At 41.0% G+C, this 22,529-nt stretch overlaps 1 protein-coding gene across 8 annotated transcripts in view; it reads left to right on the forward strand.

Annotated features, from left to right (window-relative positions):
• Positions 1-11,087, forward strand: part of NLGN1 (neuroligin 1) — a 435,265-nt gene extending 424,178 nt beyond the window's left edge. For 5 of the 8 annotated variants that reach the window (XM_065410490.1, XM_065410493.1, XM_065410495.1 and 2 more), the window contains 3 exons: positions 1,632-1,817; positions 8,293-9,082; positions 10,265-11,087. In XM_065410490.1, coding sequence (XP_065266562.1) covers positions 1,632-1,817; positions 8,293-9,082; positions 10,265-11,087 — 1,799 coding nt within the window. Of the gene's footprint in view, positions 1-1,631; positions 1,845-8,292; positions 9,083-10,264 lie in introns of all 8 variants that reach the window. The other 3 variants (XM_065410492.1, XM_065410491.1, XM_065410494.1) reach the window with 1 other exon arrangement.
• The last annotated feature ends 11,442 nt before the right edge of the window (positions 11,088-22,529 follow it).

Genomic DNA, 22,529 nt, shown 5'->3' on the forward strand with positions numbered 1-22,529 from the left:
GCAACCGAGTCTGTAAATTCAGCTTCTCCCTGTTTATGCCCTGGTATTTTGGGTAACAAAAGGGATATATTTTTTAAAGGACATAGTAACTAGCTGTTATAAATAAGGAATCTTTTTTCTTCCTTCCCCATCAATATCATACACAGTTATTATTCTGAATTTAAGTCTTAAGAGCTGCAAGTATTGCTGTTGATGTGACAGTGTGAGTGAATAGGTTTGTAAGAGAATTGTTGTATGCTTTCTTCTGGAAAACTACTGTAAACTTTTTTGTTTAGCGTGGTGATCTCTGCGTCAAAGGAGAGTTAAATTAGTGTAACTTTAAGTAGAACAGAGGAACCGCTAATATTTAGTTCCTGTGGAGATAATTGTTTTAATGGTGGTACTTCTCTACAGGGCACTCATTGAAAGGCTGTTACGTTGTCCATTTTGTGTGCGTGAAATCAGTTTCATACACAAGTGGAGGCTTTTGGTTTTCCTTAAAATGCTGATATTATTTAAACCTTTGCTCAAAAGACTTTATACATGAGGCCAACGGGACCCATGGGGTCCAAGAAAAAACCAAGAGGGGCTTTTCTCTGATGTGTTTATTGTTCAGCTTTTAGAGTCAGCTGCCTAATGATAACAAGTCTTTAATAAACAAAAAAACAAAGTTCCTGTACTGACTACAGGACAAGCACTCATTTCTCCACCTGATACAATTCCCAATCTGACTATGAGGAAACAAGTTATGTGCTCCCTGGTTTACATCTAAGCTCCTATCTATTTAATGCTAAGGGGTTACTAGAGCAGCTCAAATTGCCTTGTGTATCCTTTAATGCAGACTCAGTTAACCCAGGTTAATGGATGTGGGTTGGAGCTCAGGGAGTAGGAGAGTCACTCAGGTTGTACAGCTCAGCCTGTCCTCTGACATAAATTGAATCTTTTGGGGAGTAAAGCGAATGGGAGAGAAAAGAGGGGGAAAGGAGGCAATGTGGTAATGCAGGGAGTACCTACACCACAATCAATGGATTGCAAAATTGAGCAGTCACCCCTCTGGCATGCACCAACCCCACATCTGCATATGCAAATTGGGTAGCTGGGTGCCCAGCTGACTCCTATGCTTACATAAACAGGCATGTGCCGAGTTTTGCAGACACAATCCTTTTAACACACACGTTTGCAAGCTGAACATTTGGCCTTACAAATTTTGTGGTGTTCTGTTCACATGTATGTGTTATTATTTTTCATTAGTTGCATTCCAATAGTGCCCACAATTAGAAAGGCACTGCTCACATACCGAAAACATGGTCCCTTCCCCAAAGATTTTATTCTCAATTTATTACATTTAAAAGCCATAAGTCCTTACTGACTTATTCCCAGTCTTGTACTGCAATGAGCATATTATCCTGTATTGTACCTACACAATTCTCACATTCATTTATCATGGTTAATATTACAATGAACAGCAAAGGATTTACTGTAGCAAGGATGGGTTACTTGTAAATTATTGCCAAGTGGATATAAAAAAGTATGTATTTACATAGTACTTAGCTCCATTTACATTTGAAGCATTACTGAAAAGATAACAGTGCAACAAGCATAATCTGAGGAGCCCATGCTAAACCTTTTCTCTTTTTCCTTTACATTTGCAGGTTTCTTGAGTACTGGGGATCAAGCAGCAAAAGGAAACTATGGCCTCCTTGATCTAATCCAGGCTTTGCGATGGACTAGTGAAAATATTGGGTTCTTTGGTGGTGACCCATTAAGAATAACTGTTTTTGGATCCGGTGCAGGCGGTTCATGCGTCAATCTGTTGACTTTATCCCATTATTCTGAAGGTAACCGTTGGAGCAATTCAACCAAAGGTATTATGCAGGTTGCAAATATTGACAATTTTGGTGTCTGCATGCCACCACCATTAGTACTCTGTGATGCTCTGTATTTCTCTCTCTGTTTCTATGGACTGCTGAGTTCAACTCAATAATAATCTGGCTTTTTAAAGGCTATAATAGCTGCCTTCCCCTCAACTCTTCTGTGCACGTTTAAATTTGGGGTGGCTTTCTTTCTGTTTCCTGTGGAGCTTTGTAGAAACACTTTTGCAACAGACTTCTGAACAGCACATGCACAGCACATCATTTTTGTCTCTTTTCTTTCTTACCTAAGGGTGTCCTCTTTGGAAAACCAGTCAGAGATGCTCACAGTCGATGAGATCGACTATATTCAATCAGTCATCAAAGGCATGTTTAGTTTCTCACGAGGAGCAGGATTTAAAGAAAAATAAAACGACATGGTTCCTGTTTTCAAGCTAATGGCTGAAATGCTTAACAGTATTATCTAGTGGGAAGGAAAAAAGTGCCTAGTTCAGAAATCTTTTGTCTGAAACTGCATGAATTTCACTTGCTGTCTTCTGAGAAAAGAATGTTTGAATGTTTTGCATGCATGAACCAAAATTGTCAAAGCATCAAGGTCACAAATTAATTTTTTTTTGCCCATATATGTTTTTTCTAATTCCATAACTTAACACCTTTTCTCTAGTTAAGTTAAGGCAGACAGCAGGAAATTACAAACATGTTGTTTGAGGCCAAAAAACTTTTTTTCCTTCCATTTTGGCATCAGAATTCCACACACATTTTTTCTCATTTGCACCGCCATTGCTTTTTGATCACATTGTTTTTCTTCCTCCATCCTGTCAGTATCCGTTTCACATATATGTATGCTATATTGTTTAGACTTAGCAGGCAGATGACAGAAAACCCTTGTTGATGGAGTCTGGAGAGACACATAAGGCCTGATTTTCCTCTGATTTACATTGGTGAACTCCCTGGAGGGCCTGATTGTACACTCATACTGGAGTAACTCCACTGACATCAGTAGAATTTACTTCTGATTAAGCACCTGATCCAAAGCCTATTGAAGTCAATGGAAAGAGTCCCACTAAGTCTCAGTGAGCTTTTGGATCTGGCCTTACTGTGATGGGAGGCAGGGGGGAGGGATAGCTCAGTGCTTTGAGCATTGGCCTGCTAAATCCAGGGTTGTAAATTCAATCCTTAAGGGGGCCATTTAGGGATTTGGGCAAAAATCTGTTTGGGGATTGGTCCTGCTTTGAGCAGAGGGTTGGACTAGATGACCTTCTGAGGTCCTTTCCAACCCTGATATTCTAAATGGGAGAAGAATCAGGCCAATTCTCTATTATGTAAACAATACTATCATGGAAAATAGATTCCTAGGCTGGTGGGCTTAATTTTAAAAATTATTTTTAAAATGATTTAAAATCATTATTATTTTTATTTATTATTATTTAAAAAAAAATGTTTAACCATTTCCAGCCAAAGACCACTTTAATACTTGAAATACCTTGAAGTAGAAGTGTAGAATCCACGTATAAATTTGACACTCTCAATTATATAGAGCTTTTGCATGTTAACCTGTGACATGTTTTGTAAAGTGGCATTTTAAGCCAGTAGTTTACTAGTCAGAATTTAGCCTAAGCATAGTGCCCATAACCATGTGTAATCTCTGGGTCATATCATGCCATCAGTTTTTCTGCAGCATTCACAGTGTGGGTCATCTGTGGCATAGTGGATTGAGGATGGGGCTAAGAGCCAGGAAACCTGGTTTCCATTCTCTGCCAATGACTGAACCTTTGGTTTAATTACAAGTAGCTGATGTAATGCTGAACACTATATGCTTTTATCTGCAATGACCAGTTAGTCATGATCTGCATCTTGTCAGCTAACTCTACACAGTCATGTTGTAACACTATCAAATTTTGTCAAAAGCACAAGCCCATTTACTATATGCTGAGTGCATACTTGAGTGCTCTCATCCCCCACTGAACAGAGCATCCTGCAGGGGTCAGGAGACACTCAGCATGTTGAAAGATGGAGATCTTAAATAATTTGCTTCGGCTACCCCATATGCAAAATGGGAACCGTAGTGCTTATCCATCTCGGTAAAGTACTTTGAAATCTGTGGATGAATAAATGCAAATTATTATTTACCTCAGTGGGACCTTGACATACAAACGATAGCAAAATATGGCCCATTATGCATTAATGTCATTTTAGTATCAGCCTACAGCCCCTTGAGCCATGAGTGTGAATATTTCCTGATAGAAATCTAGTTCACTTCCTTTACTGTACATTGTTGCTGGCAGAAATCAGTTACAGTATGAAAATTACTTTTCTCGCTGTCATCCATTTTTCACTAACATGGTTCAACAGAAGTATTTCTTTAAAGTAACTGAATTGTACTTTATGGCTAGAGGACGTGACGACTTTTAACGTAATCTGGCCTTTTATGTGCCATTTAACAAGCTATCGTGTTTATATCAGCACTTTCTTACCATGTAACTGACTCTTTCTTTCATTGATATAGAAAATAATTCTAAACCATTAAAAAAGATATTTACACAGTATGCACATAAAGTAAAGCTACGTTGCATTAAGAATTACATCCTAGTGAAAATTCCAGTTTGGTATTATGCTGTATATATTCTACTGGCCAGATCCTCAGCTGGTATAAATCGCTGTAGATCCATTGACTTCAAGCTGATTTACATCAACTGAATACCTGGGCCCTATAAATATTATATATTCTATGCCTTTAATTCTGAGGTTCTGCTTTGTTTTTACTCAGCTCTTACTCAGGCAAAACTCAGTTATGACTCATCTCATGAATCTAGAGATGCTCTTGAGCCACATATTTCAGTCCACGTCCAGATTCTACTACAATGAAAGTTTTGCCTGAGTAAGGGCAGAGTAGAGACTGAGTAAGGACCTCAGGGATTGGTCCTGTTATAATCTTCAAGGATTTTAAAACTCCAACAAGATCTTTTTTAAAAATGTTTTCATGAAGCAATTAATTTTAACTAGCATTTGATTATGGTCCTGATCCTGCAGTGTGATTCAGGTAGGCCCTGACTCAGGCTCTGTGCAGTGCCTGAGTCCACCCGCACATCATGTTGCAAGATGAAGACCATAATTTGTATTTTTAAAGAGCCAAATTCTGAGATGAGTCAAGCAGGTGCAACTCCTGTTCGCTGGAGGTACTGGCTGATCAGCAGGGTGTGCCCCAAAGATATTTTATTTGCGTAAATCAATGATAAAGGGTCAGATGTTGCCTTCAAAAGTTACCTTCAGTTACCCTACTGCAAATCCTTAGTAACTCTACTGATGTCACTAGAATTACTCCAGATTTGTACTGGTGTAAATAAAAGCAAATTTTGGCCAAATATGCTTTATGTTAGTGTAATGTGTATATGTCAAAGGGCATTTTGCATAACTTATAGTTAGCTATGAAATAAATATAGGTCAGATTACAAAATATTTTCCAATAGACTGTACAAAGAGACTGCATAATTACAAATTGTTTTGTTGTCCTTCAGTTGTAGGACTTCTGTGGTGATGCAGAAAAAAGTTTTAGTACTTTCAAACTCATTAGCAAGAAGGGTAAAATATATTGCCTAATATGGACTAAATTATGATTTGTAGGAGTATGGAGTAGAGCAGGGGTCGGCAACCTTTCAGAAGTGGTGTGCCGAGTCTTCATTTATTCACTTTAAATTAAGGTTTCGCGTACCGGTAATACATTTCAACATTTTTTAGAAGGTCTCTCTCTACAAGTCTATATATAATCTAACTAAACTACTGTTGTATGTAAAGTAAACAAGGTTTTCAAAATGTTTAAGAAGCTTCATTTAAAATTAAATTAAAATGCTGATCTTAAGCCGCCGACCTGCTCAGCCCGCTGCCAGCCTGGGGTTCCGTTCACCTAGGCCAGCAGCGGGCTGAGCGGGGCCTGCAGCCGGAACCCCAGCTGGCAAGGGGCTGGCAGCCAGAACCCCAGGTTGGCAGCAAGCTGAGCAGGGCTGGCGGCTGGGACCCCAGCTGACAAGGGGCCGGCAGCCAGAACCCCAGACCGGCAGCCAGAACCCCAGACCGGCAGCGGGCTGAGCGGGGCCGGGGGCCGGGACCCCAGACCGGTGGCGGGCTGAGCGGGGCCGGCACCCCACACCATCAGCGGGCCAAGCGGCTCAGCCTGCCGCCGGTCTGGGGTTCCGTCCGCTGGCTCCTGCCAGCCAGGGTCCTGGCTGCCAGCCCCACTCAGCCCGCTGCCGGTCTGGGGTTCTGGCTGCCAGCCCCTTGCCAGCTGGGGTCCCAGCCACCGGCCCCGCTCAGCCTACTGCCAACCTGGTGCTCAGGGTGGGGGGTGGGTATGTGGGGGGTGCAAGAGTCAGGGCATGGGGTGTGAGGGGGCTGGGTATGTGTGGGGAGTGCAGGAGTCAGGGCACGGGGTGTGAGGAGTGCAGGAGTCAGGGCAGAGGGCTGGGGGCATGTGAGGGGGTGCAGGAGTCAGGGCATGGGGTGTGGGGGGGCTGAGTATGTGTGGAGGGTGCAGGAATCAGGGATGGGGTCGTGGAGGGGATGCAGGGGGCTGGGGTGCAAGGGGGTGCAGGGGTCAGGGCAGAGGGCTGGGGGGGTGGGCTGGGATCAGGGGGGTGCTCCCAGCCCCCTGCCCCCTGAGCGGCTCACGGCAGGGGGCTGGAGGGATACGCCCCGCTCCTACCCCCTATCCCCGTTTCTTCTCCGTCTCCTTACCGGTCTGAGCAGCAAGGGCGCTGGGGCTGCTCTTCTCCCCTCCCTCGCAAGGGCCATCAGCGGCAGGCAGGGAGAGGAGGCGGGGCTCCACGCAGCACGCTGGGGGAAGAGGCGGGGGAGGGGGAAGCTTGGCTGCCGGCGGAGCCTGCTGTACAGCAGCCGCCGGCAGGATCAAGCTTGCTTGTGCCCCCTTCCCCCGCCAGAGAGAGCGGTAGGCGGGGGGCGGAGAAGAGCGGGATGGGTCGGCCAGGATTTTTAATGGCACGCTGCTGCCTGCCGAGGTCCGGCTCAGCCCGCTGCTGGGGTTCGGCAGCGGACTGAGCAGGACCCCGGCAGGCAGCAGCGTGCCATTAAAAATCGGCTCGCGTGCCGTCTTTGGCACGTGTGCCATAGGTTGCCGACCCCTGGAGTAGAGGATCCTTTCCCACTTCATTGTACAGGGGCCAGACTCAAAATTCCTGTTGGAAGTAGAGCTAGCCTCCCCGAAGGGTATGGGGAAGGGGTAAAGTGATGCCATGGCCCAACACAGAGGGAGTACAAAATATATGGGATTAGCCACTCTAGTGTTACCCCTTCAGACCAGAATTCCTCATAAGGCCCTTTCACACACACCTAGTACATGAGCGATGGCTTAGAGCTGGGGTGAAATCCTGTCCCCACTGAAATCATTGGCAAAACTCCTGTTGACTTTGGTGGGGTCAGGGTTTCACCCATGATGTGGACAAATATACTTAAAGGTTAAAAAAAAAAAGATCAGTTCAAACAAGGCTTCGTATATTTGTGAGCAGAGCTTTTGGTCCAGATTCTACTCTCAGTAACACCAGAGTAATCCAGAGTAATTGCACTGATGTCAGTGGAGTTACTTCAGGTGTACACAAGTATAAGTGACAGCAGAATCTCCCCCCATCCACCCTATCTCTCATAAATGAATACCTGAGTATATGTTTAAATTTCTAAGTCACAAAGCAATATTTTAGGATATTCAGTGTAAAATGTATCATTTTCCTTTTTTATTTAAATGTGATCACCATAAACCTTAATTAAAAATAGGACCTTTTACAAGAAAGGATCTTGACTCTTAGATAAATGAGTTAGGAATGCTGCCCAGTACTTTGTATGGCTTCAGAATATACAATTTGTTATAATACCCAATTGAGAAGCCCTGTACATCTCAAGCCAAGTTCAATCCTAAACAGAGTCTATAAAAACAGTATATTAGGTCCTATTCAGTCTTCCATTTAAAACATGGTCATACACATGCAAGTGCTGATGACTTGAACAATATCTAAGACATCAGTCAATTGCAGGGCATGACTGGCTTTTCCTCCAACCTAATAAAATAATTTTCGTATTATGAGTTTTTCAAAGCAAACGGTGTTATCTTGAACAAGATATGGCATCAGACAATTTCTCCCACTCTTTCAGCTTCCTGAGTTACTTAGGGCCAAATCCTCAGTTGCTATAAATTGGCATTTGCATGAGTTTTATTTATCTGTTGGTCTAGGATTTATATATACATGTGCATTTTCTTGTACACGTTAGATGTGGATACAGCAACAAGCAGATTTTACCTTCTGTACTGCATTTATTTATTTGTAATTTTTTTAATAATGGTAAAAGATTTCCTATTTTCCCACATACCTAATCTAAACATTAAACAACCACATGCTTATAAAGGTCACCTCAGTACTTTCTAAATATTTTTCCCCCACAGGACTTTTTCAAAGAGCAATAGCTCAAAGTGGAACAGCTCTCTCCAGCTGGGCAGTTAGTTTCCAACCTGCAAAATATGCCAGGATGTTGGCTACAAAAGTTGGTTGCAACATGTCAGACACTGTAGAATTGGTAGAGTGTCTACAGAAGAAGCCTTATAGAGAACTTGTGGACCAGGACATTCAACCAGCACGATACCACATAGCCTTTGGACCAGTAATTGATGGTGATGTGATACCAGATGATCCTCAGATATTGATGGAACAAGGAGAATTCCTCAACTATGACATAATGTTGGGAGTTAACCAAGGAGAAGGTTTAAAATTTGTTGAAAATATAGTTGATAGTGAAGATGGCATATCAGCTAGTGATTTTGACTTTGCTGTTTCCAATTTTGTCGATAACTTATATGGATACCCTGAAGGCAAAGATATATTGAGAGAAACTATTAAATTTATGTATACTGACTGGGCAGACCGACACAATCCAGAGACAAGAAGGAAAACACTGCTAGCTTTGTTTACTGATCACCAGTGGGTTGCACCAGCAGTGGCTACAGCAGATCTTCATTCGAATTTTGGATCGCCTACATACTTCTATGCCTTCTACCATCATTGCCAAACAGATCAGGTACCTGCTTGGGCAGATGCAGCCCATGGAGATGAGGTTCCTTATGTACTGGGAATCCCTATGATTGGTCCTACTGAATTATTTCCCTGTAATTTCTCCAAAAATGATGTCATGCTAAGCGCAGTGGTGATGACATACTGGACAAACTTTGCAAAAACTGGGTGAGTACTAGATAGAGAGTAATCTCATATATAAATTAAGGACTTGATCCAGCAATCCTTTCCTATGGACTTCTGTAGGAAATACTTGGGCCAGGAAGGAGTATTTACGTGAATAAGGGTTGCAGGATTAGGTTGAGAGTTATATGTTTTTAGTATCTCTCAGTTCAATTAAAAATTGCACATTCTGTTAACACATGGGGAAACTGTCCATGTGACTGTTCTATACATAACAGTGTGATAAATATTTTGTACATAAAAAAGGGCTGCAGAAAGCAGCTTCCCTGATATTTTTATCTTTTTCAATCTAATATTTAGCTTTCTCATAGTACTGTAGTTGGCCTTAAAAAGTTCATTCTGCTTTGTAAGATTCTGATGCTTTGAGAGAGATTCTCTGTACTTAAAATAGGGAATTCTGTTGGAACTTTCAATTTTTTTAGTCTGACCACTGTGTAAGAAATTGTAACATGTATTACAGTGAATAAGGAACATACTGAGATCACGTATAGCAGTTATAAAGTGCACATCATTAAAAACAGATCATCATTTAACAAACCACAATATTTGACTGTACTCCAGTAGTGGTGGTATTTTGATTATAAAGAACGCAAAATGCCACCAACATCACAGCACATGGAAGGTTGAGTCTTAAAATGATGTCCACTTATTCAAATGAATAGGCATTTATGAAAGTAAGATACATGGACTAGCACTTGAGAGGTACCGAGGACTGACCTTGTATCACTTCTCCGCACTCCGATGGGCTTTCAGTGGATGTGTGCTATACTGAGTTAACACACTGCCCTTTCACCTCTGCAGACCTGAATTCAGAGGCTGAGATTTAAGTTATCAATAAAAATAAGGTTTCTGACCCCTCATCCTAGTCTCTAGTAGGCATTAATCTACATCGCTAGTACCAAAGTATAATACTGTTGACAATTTTTCCTTGAGAGAAAAGGACTGGGATGCTAGATGCTGACGGGGGTTCAGGTACGAAGGGCACTGGGGAAGCTTGCAGTGTCCACTTGCATTGTGTTGGCTCTAACTGCTATTAGACCTGCAATTCCATGAACACTACATTCACTGCCCTTCCCCCAAATAAATGTTAAAATGCAGTATCAAATCTTAATTTTATAATTGCTTTTGAAATGCAGACTTTACATCTCAGCTTTTTTTTAATTCTAGTGACCCAAATCAACCAGTCCCACAAGATACAAAATTCATTCATACTAAACCCAATCGTTTTGAGGAAGTAGCATGGACCAGATATTCTCAAAAAGACCAACTGTATCTTCACATTGGATTAAAACCACGAGTGAAGGAACATTACAGGGCCAATAAAGTGAACCTGTGGCTGGAACTGGTACCTCATCTGCACAATCTTAACGACATTTCACAGTATACCTCGACCACAACTAAAGTGCCATCAACTGATATTACTTTCAGACCAACAAGGAAAAATTCTGTACCTGTTACTTCAGCCTTTCCTACAGCCAAACAAGATGATCCCAAACAACAACCAAGTCCATTTTCAGTGGATCAAAGGGACTATTCCACAGAGTTGAGTGTTACTATTGCAGTTGGAGCATCTTTGCTATTCCTAAACATTCTGGCCTTTGCAGCATTGTACTACAAAAAGGACAAGAGGAGACATGATGTTCATAGGAGATGTAGCCCACAGCGTACTACTACCAATGATCTTGCCCATGCACAAGAAGAGGAGATAATGTCCCTCCAAATGAAGCACACTGACTTGGATCATGAATGTGAGTCCATCCATCCACATGAGGTGGTTCTTCGGACCGCCTGTCCCCCAGACTACACACTAGCTATGAGAAGGTCTCCTGATGATATTCCCTTAATGACACCCAACACCATTACAATGATTCCCAACACTATACCAGGGATTCAGCCCCTACACACATTCAATACCTTTACTGGAGGACAGAATAATACTCTGCCCCACCCCCATCCCCACCCCCATTCACACTCAACAACCAGGGTATAGCCAGACAAGATGAAACAAACTTTATTTTTTTTGATGGATTACAGTAGGTGACATTACTGAAGATTACTTGGCTTTCAACCTACAAGAATCTTACTATTTAAATATGGAGGAATATTATGTGAATATACATATCAAGAACTTTTGGGGTTTTGAAAAAAAATGAATTGTACATATATACAAATGAACTTAAAAAAAAACTTTGCAATTGCTTGAAGCAATTGTCCTGAATGATACTTTTTCATTCACATTCAACTATTAATTTTTTGAAGATTTAAGTTACATAATGGAATTAGGCATGTGCAACACAAACAGAAAAGAACTCTGACTGAAATTAAAAAAAAATCTATAAATATGCACAAGGGACACACTAATGGAATGTCAGATAATTTTCACCAATTTTTATTTGGAACTGTTTTATTGTGTAGTCCATATTTACATATTTGGATAAGTACACAAAGCACCAATGCTGTTAAGGCCTTAGTAAGGGGCTCATGCTGAAATCTGCCAGTCAAACAAAGAAGTTTTAAAGCCTGGCAGGTACAACATTATCACATAAGTGCTGTCAGTATAAAAGTTGTGGGAATAAAGGAAACTGGATATTTTTAGCACGATGTGCATGATAATTTATATGCTTGGTGGCTGTGCTGCTGATTAAGCCGTAATTAAAATTCTTCTCATCCCATTGGAGTTTTTAATAGAAGCTTCCTCCATCAATTGGCACAACCTAAAGAAGATTTTTTTAAAGGGGCAAAAGTAATTACAGTAAAATAATTCACAGTAGCTTCAGTAATAGAAGGAATTACAGTAGTTCTTAAAGGTATTTGATGGTATTCTAGGTATATAGTGGTGAACACTCGCTCAGTGAATCCCAGAGGGAAAAATATCTTTCTGTGTTTTTAATGTTCTCTTTTGTTTCCACCTAAATAATTTATAGAACTATAACCTTAATGGAACCTCTTTGATGAAGGATTTATAATTTGCTGTGGTTTAGTTACAAAATATTTAGTTCATATTGGTAAGATAAAGTGTGTCCAAAGATTTCATTGCAAGGATATTTTGCAGTATAAAGATGCCCCAACATTACCACTCTGATTACAGCTCTGTTATTGTTTTAACTCATGGTGCATGTGACAAAGTTTACTGCTAATATTTTAATGTAAAGTTGTTTCCCTTTTTGCTATACATTATCCTTGCCATTCAAGTGAATTCACTGGATGAGATCTCTATAGAGTGCAAATGTAGATAGAAAGGGTCCATAAGGATGGAGAGAGCCAACAAATGGAAATTTGTAAACCTGAATCTTACATTTGTTTGTGTGATTTTAAATGAATGTTCTAAAATCACAAGAAACTCTTCATTCCCCTGTTGTTTTCCAGAAACGGTATATCACAGTCCTTTCAAAATGTTTGTATATGTAATCAGATGTACATTTATATAAAAAAATGAGATGGACTTAAGAGCACATCCCTGATAAATACTTTCTCTTACCTGTACTATATTTCTATTAGACTAAAGTTATGTGATTTTTTTTTACATTTTTTCAAATTACTAGCAATTTTGATAGTTTGTAAGATAATGCAAAGAACTCTCTCTGACAAACTAACTGCAGTAACAGAAACATTTCTTTTCAGTTACTCTTTTTCAAGAATGAAAGCTTATTACACACACACAAAAAATTGTATACTACTTGATGGAAAATTACTTTGTACTTCTTGGCCATATTACTGGTCACTGAGTGAAATAAAGATAATCTGGATAACAAATATTATTCCAATGCTAAGAGATCTGATCTTTGCTCATTAAAGAGCTAAAATGTTTATTGCTGTTTTGTCATTTTTTAATGAAGTAATGGTAACTGTCTCAAATAAAGAGTCATTTCTTAAGACTAGTCTGGTTTTTGAAGACATGGATATGCCTTCTACAGATAATACAACTGCATATTTATAGGCCAGTCCTATCTAAAACAGTTCCTTATAAGAATCATGACATTATGAATGTATGATGTCGCAGTATTACATTAATTACCACTACCCACTAACTTGCCATAATTTTTCAGCCAGAAGTATCATATCATATCAAATTTAGAAATGTCAAGGAACAGATAAATATGCAGTATTCCATTAAATGAAACTCACCTAGTTCACACTGTGAGGGTGATTAAACTTTCATAAAATGATTTTACTAGAAACTTACCCTTCAAAGTGTGTTTAAGAACATCAAATACAGACTTCAAAAGTGACACTGAAAACAAAACAACAAGAAAAACCACTACAGTTTCAGTCATTTTCTTTAGCTAAACTAATAAAAAATATCCACTAACATTTAATATAATATAGCTTATCATCCCCGGTTTTAAAAGGAGCATTTCTGGTAGAAGCATAAAGATTGAAGTCTTCAAAATCCAGGATGGTCTATGTGCAATTTCTGCCTGATGTGGTTGTGCTTTTAGACTGTGACCTGCCAATGTAAACCAATAAAAAGAATTGTCTGCCATCTGATAATTATTGTTTAATAGGAAGATTGTATTTTGCTATGTTAATGAAACAAAACAAAACAAACAAAACCATGAATGGCCATAAAACAAGATATACACAAAACATGATTTCATGTGCTTTTCTTAACTTTATCAAACTCAAAATAATTTCCTACTATAATTTAATGGCAGCCATATCTATATACAGTATCTCTATATTCACTATCTGGTAATTGTTTACTTTTATTAGTTCAGAAATAAATGATTGAGGTAAACCAAGCATGACAGTACACTTTTTCTTTTCTGTCAGCCAATAATACCACAAATGTGAAAGTTCAAGGCAGCAATGCAAATTTTATAACATTTTCCTGTTCAAAAATTCACATGATGCAGAAACTGTGAATACAATTTTAGTTGCTATTTTATAATTACAGTTCAGAAGCTAGTTTTCTGAAAGTAAGAGGATTTCCCACATTTTATAACATGAATGAAGGCAACAAACTGTTTTTTAAAGCTGAAAATGCTCACAAATGTAAGAAACATTTTGGAGTATTTTTGATGGTTATGCTTTATGGAATTTACTTTTGTTGTTTTTAAAAGATATATTTGTCTGGGTTTTTTTTTTTTTTCCAAAATAGACAATGAGAAACCAAATGGAGTGTGATATTTTATTTTGTGTATTGTTCATTGGAGCAGATTTCCAATGCAATTAGGATATTAGTCAGTTTGGAAGTACAGCAAAAATATGAAAAGCCTGTATTTACTGCTTTCCCATTTTTGTAAATATGTTTGCAGACTTTTTAAGAAAAAATATTTGATTATTTTGAGGAAAAAAACTATGGAATCAATGTCTCTTTTCCCCATTCTTTTTCTATTAAAACTATAGACATATGCTACTTTATATCTAGTCTTGGATGCGTAGTTTATACACAGAGAAGGCAGTGCTGACATTGCATAGGGAAATAAAGCAAATTGAAACACATTTTGCTTAATAGTATCTCAGTAGGCCATATATTGTATACTGTATCCAGTGTACTCTTCTATAAGACAGCATCAGGGTTAGTGCTATTGTTATTAAATGTATTCAAAAATGGATTCTTACTGTATATTTTTGGTTAACTGAACCTCAAATAAATATTGATATGCAATAAAAACAGGGTGAAAAGAAGCCTAACAAATAAACATGTTCCAGCTTTAAACACCACTGCATAGAAATTACTGAGATTTCTCTTGCGAGTTTCACTGAAATATTCTGAAGAGACAAAATAGAACTGGAATTGTTAGGAAGCTGTAAAACATCATGGTGGTTCTTTGATGTTAGCAACTTGTTTTCTTCTATGGTATTAATTCAAAGTATTGGCCTTTCCCCTGTCCCTCACCCCTCCTTTTCTAGTAATGATTTGTTATGGACTATTGCTTTTTAATGTAAGCGAACATTAGATAATTTGGTCATTATTGCAAAAGCATGCTCCCACATAAATTAAATTAATGGTCATTTCCCTGCTGAGGTTTTGTTATCATTCATTCAGCTATCTTGTCAATTGCAGCAATTGTTTTGGCTTTTTTTTTTTTAATTCAATAAACTAAGGGACTTTCTTCAAATAGTGTTATACCTCTTTTCCTCTTGAAATGATAACAATCCGTGAGTCAGCTGTCCCTCTGAGGTCTTCAAAGAAATCTGACTGTTTGAAACACACACACACTGCTGAAGTTGATTCTTTCTCTTAAGCTTTTTAATTTGATTTAGTTCTGGCACTTCACTGTATTTGTATGCAAGCCAGAAATTAGCTGCATTTGATAAAGGGTTCAATAGAATTATACAGAAGAATCAATGAATTAACCACAAGCAGTACATGAGGTTCCTTTTTGTCTTGTTTTTTTTTTAATGCTGTTGCATAATTGATTTCATATTGGCAGATCCAGTGGAAACTTGATTTAAAGGCATTGTGTAGGGTAAGAATGCTAAACGCTAACTGATGAAATAAGTTTGGAGGGGAAAAAATTATAAAATCACCTTGGACTGATAGATGACCAACTTCCAAAATGTTGATGTGCAACTAACTCAACCTTCATTGTCTTAAGTAGTAACCAAATAGCCCCGATAATTCATGCATATATGAACAAATAAAGTTTATTTAGAATGTTTACTATATTTTATCTACTGACAAAAAATTAAATATAATGTTTAAAATGGTAAATTAAGGCCCACTGAGGACCTAATCTTCCTGCCCCTTCACGTCAATGTGAAAACTTTTGATGACTTCAGTCGAGCTATGATCAGACTCTACAGGTTAATGTCATATGGTAACTAGAAACAGAAGTTTAAATGAAGACAAAATAGCACAGGAATTTTGAGAATGGTGTAAAAATTAATTTGTCATAGTATGTTTATATATATGTTTTCTGGGCCATTATATATGTCGGTTGTATTTTGATGACTATGTTGTAAGTCACAGACCTTCAAAGCATGTAAACAGAGAGTATTATCTGTTTACCCTGTGTGGATACAATTCAAGGATAAGTGCATGTATTAAGTACAGAGGTGAAGTTGGCATCTGATTCTGCATTCCTACTATTAGGGGACAGAGCCACAACTGCTGTAAATCATCATAGCCCCATTGACTTCAGTGGATCTATGACAAATTTATACCAGCTGAAGATCTGCCCCCGGGCCCTCAGTGTTCATCATGGCTCATCTCACCCTCCAATTCCCCCCTGCCCCCAAAATAATTGCAAGTGCATATGACTGCTGGATTTATGAATGCAATCAAAGAGTTAGCTGTGCTATAAAATGTGCCTGCCATCATTTGTATGATTGTCCAAACAAGAGAGGCCCTCTACGTTTAATGACATTCTGACAAGCATAACGTCTCAGCAAATGAAGCTGTTACAGAGAGTGTGTTGGCTAAACCATATTTTTCAATATTACAATTAAACAAAAATTGTGCTTAAAGACTTTTCTGCATATATTCAATATGGGCCAGATCCTCAGCTTGTGTAAATCATTGTAGCTCAGTTGAAGTTATTGAGACTATAATATTTTACCCCATCTGAAGATCTAACCCTATATGTTTCATGGTTATTTCTTCACCCCTTGTCCACCTCCCATTATTTGAACAGTAAATGAAACGAGACAAACTGTTGAGTTAAATTCTACTTTCTATTACACTGATGTAAATTTAGAGTCAATGAAGTAGCTCCAAATGTACACTGATGTCAGTATACAGTATAAACTACAGCACCAGCAATCCCAAGCATTCAAAAATCATGAGTCAGGCCCCCCAAAACCTGTGAAATTAGCTTAAAATCTTGAGATTTAAAAAAATAATATATTTAACTTCTTTTTATTTGCTTTCTGGGGTTGGAGCATGTAGGGTGTTCTCTGCAGCTCTGAGGATGAGAAATTTACTTGGTTTTAAAAATTGGGATTCTCAGGTAATATCTAAGGGTTTCTCTACACAGGGACACTCAGGAAAGTTATTCCAAATTCACTAAAGATGTGAATTGAAAGTGGATTAGTTATTAAATTGCAATAAACCTCTGTGTGGACAGTCTCAGGCAAAATTAAAGTGGCCTTAATTGAGTTTATCTTAATTCACTTCCAAAGTGAATCACTTCTTTAGTTATTTCTGATTCATTTTCCTATGGGCTTGTCTATAGAACAATGAGATCGGGGCAATCTGGGGTGTGAATCTACCTCCACATAACTATCCCAGTGCACCCTGCTGATGTGTGTTAGCAGTTTGGTAGTGTGCTTTGAGCTAGTCCTCTTTGAAATGGGATTAGCTCAAAGCACATTAACAAACTGTTAACCTGCATCAGCAGGATACATGGACAACTGGACCACAGCTGGCTAGAGAGAGAGGGTAGAGTCACACCTCAGCTTGCCACAGTCTAATTGTTCATGTAGACAAGCCCTTAGTGTCCCAGTGTAGACAAGCCCCAATACTAGTACTAGTATCATGAGTCTGAAGATACGATCATGAGAGTTGACAACACTGTACCTATGTTGTATAAAAGGCAAGTTTACACTTAGTTTTGCGCCTGTTGAAGCTAATGGGAAATTTGTTATTGACTTCATTGAGGAAAAGATTGGGTCAGGAGTCTGTGTTTGGACTTCTGTGGGTTTCTTAAAAGCATGGTTGATGTAAATAAATATGGCCATGTTTTCTAAGATCCCCTGGATATTTCCAAATCTCTGTGGATTAGTTACTTAAGTAGATTATCATTGTAATAGGAAGGAGGAAATGGTGGAGTCATGCCCTTCAATCCCCCAGCAACTAGCAAGCAGAGTTAGCCAGTTTTTGGGGGTGGGAAAAAACACTTCACCCCCAGTATAGCTGTCACACCAATGTACACAGCCCAGGAACAATCAGGAAAACACTTGGTGACTCTGCCAGAATTCCTTCTGGATACTTCAGCTGCAGCCCAGCTCCTGTGATCTCCCTCCGTCTGCCATGTTTTGACTTTTTGCCCAGCACGGTTACAAGTGTCAAGGGAAACTGTAGTGGAATTTAGGTCCTTGTGCATTTGAAATGTGACCTAAATGGGCAATGTCTATTCTTGGATATTTGACCACCATGTCTTTATGCACAAGTTCAACTTTTAGTATTCTGTAAAATAAGGTATGGGGCTTGCATTGTTTTGTAATAGTATCTTTGACAGTTGTCTGAAACAACAAACTACTGTAGCTCTGGATAAATTGACAAGTCCTGAAATGTTTTCAAATGTACTTTCAAATTAAATTCCATGGTATTTCACTGACTGATGATATAAGATACAGTTGTAAAACCTTTTTGTTTTCCATCATAAGGCTGCTGCACTGGTGTGATAAGTGTGGCTGGGTAGCTCTGATGATATGAACACCATGGAGCAATTTTTTCTCTCACTTACACTAGTGTAAATCTGGAGCAAGTCCATTGAAATTGGTGGCAATCCTCTGGATTTCCACTGGAATAACTGAGATCAAAATCTGGACTTCTGAAAATGGGATCAAGATGGCTCAGGTAATGTGAAATGAGATAGAGAAGCTTTCATTTCAAGGATACTTGTTCAAATCCAGATAAGGTAAGTAATGTCCAAAAATCATTACCCTATCACAATGTGAAACTAAGTACTGATGTTTACTAATTTTCAGCCCAATATCATTATACTTTACCCTCCCTTTCTCAGCTGCTGGACTCACTGTGCTATGCCATCTTTTGTAGAAGGCAAAGAGAATGTGGGCTGCTGGTTCACTTTTGGGTCTGAACTGCTGTGCCCTGCCAGAGGATCAAGAAGGGGTGTACATGGAGGAAGGACAGCAAGGCATCTTCTTTTTGCTTTTCTCTCTAGCCAAGTGCAGGGGCGGCTCTAGGCACCAGCAAAGCAAGCACGTGCTTGGGGCAGCCCATTTGCAGGGGCGGCAGGGATCCAGCATGGGAGCTGAGAACTAACAGGGGGCCCTGGGAGCTGTAGTTCCTTGGTTAGCTCCCTGCCTATACAGCCAGCCTGGAGCAGGGAAAGAACTACATTTCCCAGCATTCCCTTGGCCACTATCAACAGGAAAGAGGGGGAGGGAGGGAGGTAGCTGAGACCTCATGCTGCAGCCTGCCCTGAATGGAGAGCTGCACTGTGAGTAGGGATACCATGTTTTAACATTAAAAAAATAGGACACTCCACAGGGAGGGAGGGTAGCCCCACCCTGCCCCCATCCACTCCCTCCGACTGCCCCCCACAGAAACCCCAACCCATCCAACCCCCCTGCTCCCTGTCCCCTGATCACCCCTGCCCCTAACTGCCCCCCAGGACCCCACCCCCTATCTAAGCACCGCTGCTCCCTGTCCCCTGATCACCCCCTCCCGGGACCCCTGCCCCTAACTGCCCCCCAGGACCCCACACCCATCTAAGCGCCGCTGCTCCTTGTCCCCTGATTGCGCCCTCCTGGGACCCCTGCCCCTAACTGCCCCTTGGGACCCCATCTAAGCCTCCCTTCTCCTTGTTCCCAACTGCCCCCTCCTGAGACACCCCCCCCCAACTTCCGCCCTAGGACCCCACCCCCTACCTGTCCCCTGACAAACCCCCGGGACTCCCATGCCTATCCAACCGCTGCCTGTCCCCAGACTGCCCCCCCAAACCCCAGACCCATATAACCCCCCCTTCTCCCTGCCCCTGACTGCCCCCCCGAACCTCCGCCCCATCCAACCCCCCAGCCCCCTTACCATGCCACTCAGACCAGCGTGTCTGGCTCCGCGCAGTGCCAGACACACTGCTGCATACATGCTGCTGTGCTCCCCCACAGAGCCACAGCCCCCTTCCCCCCTTCCCCCCTCCCCCCCCCCCAGCACCTGCCTTCCAGATTTGAACACCTCAAAATTCAGGAGTGCTCAAGCTCAGTTTGGGCAGCTGTTACTTCATTTCTCCCAAATCAAATATACTGATCCACTGTAACTTGCTGTAGAAAAAGTAGGATAAAATTGAGCAAGAAATACTTCCCAGTGGTTAATAGGACTGGAATTGCTATTTTCAACAGCCATTGCCTTTTTGTTTGTTTGTTTGTTTGTTTGTTTGTTTGTTTGTTTGTTTGTGTAAAAGGAAGACAGTGATATTGCATTGGCAAATTCCCCATAGAAAGAATGAGTGGAACAAAAGAATAATAAAGGCACCTCAACTTTTCCTCATTTATGTAGGACAATCTTATAATATGCATCCAGATATCCTCCAATCACACAAGCTGAAAATTATTCCACTTTACTGCAGTTCTGTAACATATGGGAACCAATCCTGTCTGTGTTCTGTGCACATCTAAAATTCCTGCTGAATGACCTGCCGTGGGAGTGAGTTACCAGTGACCCAGGGCTGCGGCGGAAGGAAGGTGCAGGTGGGGAGGGGAGAGAGCCCAGGGCTGGGGTGGCAGGAGGTGTGTGTGGGGGGCAATGGTGGGGAGGAATGAGGGAGCCCAGAGCTGGGGCTGCAGGGGGTGTGGGTGGGGGGGGGAGAGCCCAGGGCTGGGGCAGCAGGGGGGTGCGGCGAGGAGCCCAGGGCTGGGACGGGGGGGCAGCCAAATTTTTTTTTGCTTGGGGCGGCAAAAAACCTAGAGCCGGCCCTGGCCAAGTGCAGCATTTTGATCTTTTGTAGGGTCACCAAGGTGCCAGAAACCAATAGTGTCAGGAATGGCTGAGCCACGAGCCTTGTCGATCATAGTCGTGTTTCCTTCCTCTATTGGCTGCTGAGTAAGCAATGGCTTTCAGTGATTGAGTAATTCGAATGCTAAGGGAATGGTAGGGCTCATAAATGGAGATTCCTCCAGGGAACCAGCCTCAAATTACTCTGTTCAGGGGCAACTAAGGATACCTTCTCTTGCATACCTTGTTATGTTTACGTAGAGGGAGGGCATCGTGTTATTGTTACATTAATCAAATATTGGTAACTTTTGTATGTCTATGACGGTATTGACATTTTGTTCTTGAAAAGTAAAGAATTTTATTTGCAGTGATATAACCTTAATACAATGATACAATGTTACTAATTTCAGAGTAGCAGCCGTGTTAGTCTGTATCCTCAAAAATAACAGGAGTACTTGTGGCACCTTAGAGACTAACAAATTTATTAGAGCATAAGCTTTCGTGGGCTACAACCCACTTATATGCATCCGAAGAAGTGGGTTGTAGCCCACGAAAGCTTATGCTCTAATAAATTTGTTAGTCTCTAAGGTGCCACAAGTACTCCTGTTATTTTTAATGTTACTAATGTGCTGGTCCAGGTTTTACAATTATTTTTTTTAAAAATAATGGATTATGTTGTTGTCCAAGATGGTGGGCTGATTGCTAGATCTTCCTATCCAAGTCATTAGAAGACCATGGGCTTCAGTTGGGTTGTACAGGTTGTAAAATAGAGCAGAATTTGACCATTTGTCTCCAAATCTGAATTGGGATTGGATGGTGAGAGATAATGTTCACATCTGTGTTTTCCCAACCGAGGTGTCTGTGTCAAATTCCCATTGCAGGGAAGAAAAGTGAGATGGGGCATTTTTTTACATTAGGCCTTCAGTTGGTAGCTTTAGTTGGGGGTCCTGTTTCATACCGCATGGTTGATGTTGGCATAGCTGGAATTATTTAGGTACTTTATGGCCCACATCAGCCTGTATCTAAGTGTCACAATCATTCATGGTTTTTATCCACATAGCACCCTGTGAAGTAGGGAAATAATATCCCAGTCTTACAGATGGAGAATTGAGGTACAGAGTAGAGTAAGCAGATTAGCAGATTTTCTATTACTTTATTTTAGAATGATTCAAATACTTCTAATTTTACATATAGCTTAATACATAAATAAGTAAGTAAATAAAATAAAACCGCTTTATGCCATCTTCTCCAAACCTTTCTTACTGTTTGGAGGGCCATAGCTTGATGTTCTTCAACACAGCTACTTAGCATGTTACCAGCATTCTGGGTTACTACACTGTAGTACAACATCCAAATTCCTAAGTATTTGCTCATTTTTTCCTGGCTCTTCCTCAACAACTGTGATTTCGGGGGTAAGGGCATGTGTGATAATGAATAAGGCTACGATTATGTCGCAGAGGTCATGGAAGTCACGGAATTCGTGACTTCCATTGACCTCTGTGACATTTTCTGCCCCCAGGGTTGGAGATACCAGCTGCCCTCCCCCCTGCAGCTCCCGGCCTCTGCCCTGGTGGGGGGATCCCCTTGCAGCTGCCCAACCATGGCGGGCAGTGTGGGAAGGACCTGCAGCTGCCAAGCCATGGTGGGGGGACCCTGCAGCTGCCCAGCCAGAACGGGCGGTGGGGAGACTCCCCGCAGCTCCCAGCCCCTGTGGGCGGTAAGGGACTCCAGAGCTCCCACTCGCCACAGGTGGCGTCGCTGCCCCCCGAGCTGCTCAGCTGCCGCACGGGGGGAAGCCCAGAGCTCCCACTCATTGCAGCGGCAGGGGACCTCAGAGCCCCAGCAGTGGGTGCTGAACCCGCTTCC

This window comes from Emys orbicularis, chromosome 9 (genome assembly GCF_028017835.1).
Source record: "Emys orbicularis isolate rEmyOrb1 chromosome 9, rEmyOrb1.hap1, whole genome shotgun sequence".
NCBI lineage: Eukaryota > Metazoa > Chordata > Testudines > Emydidae > Emys > Emys orbicularis.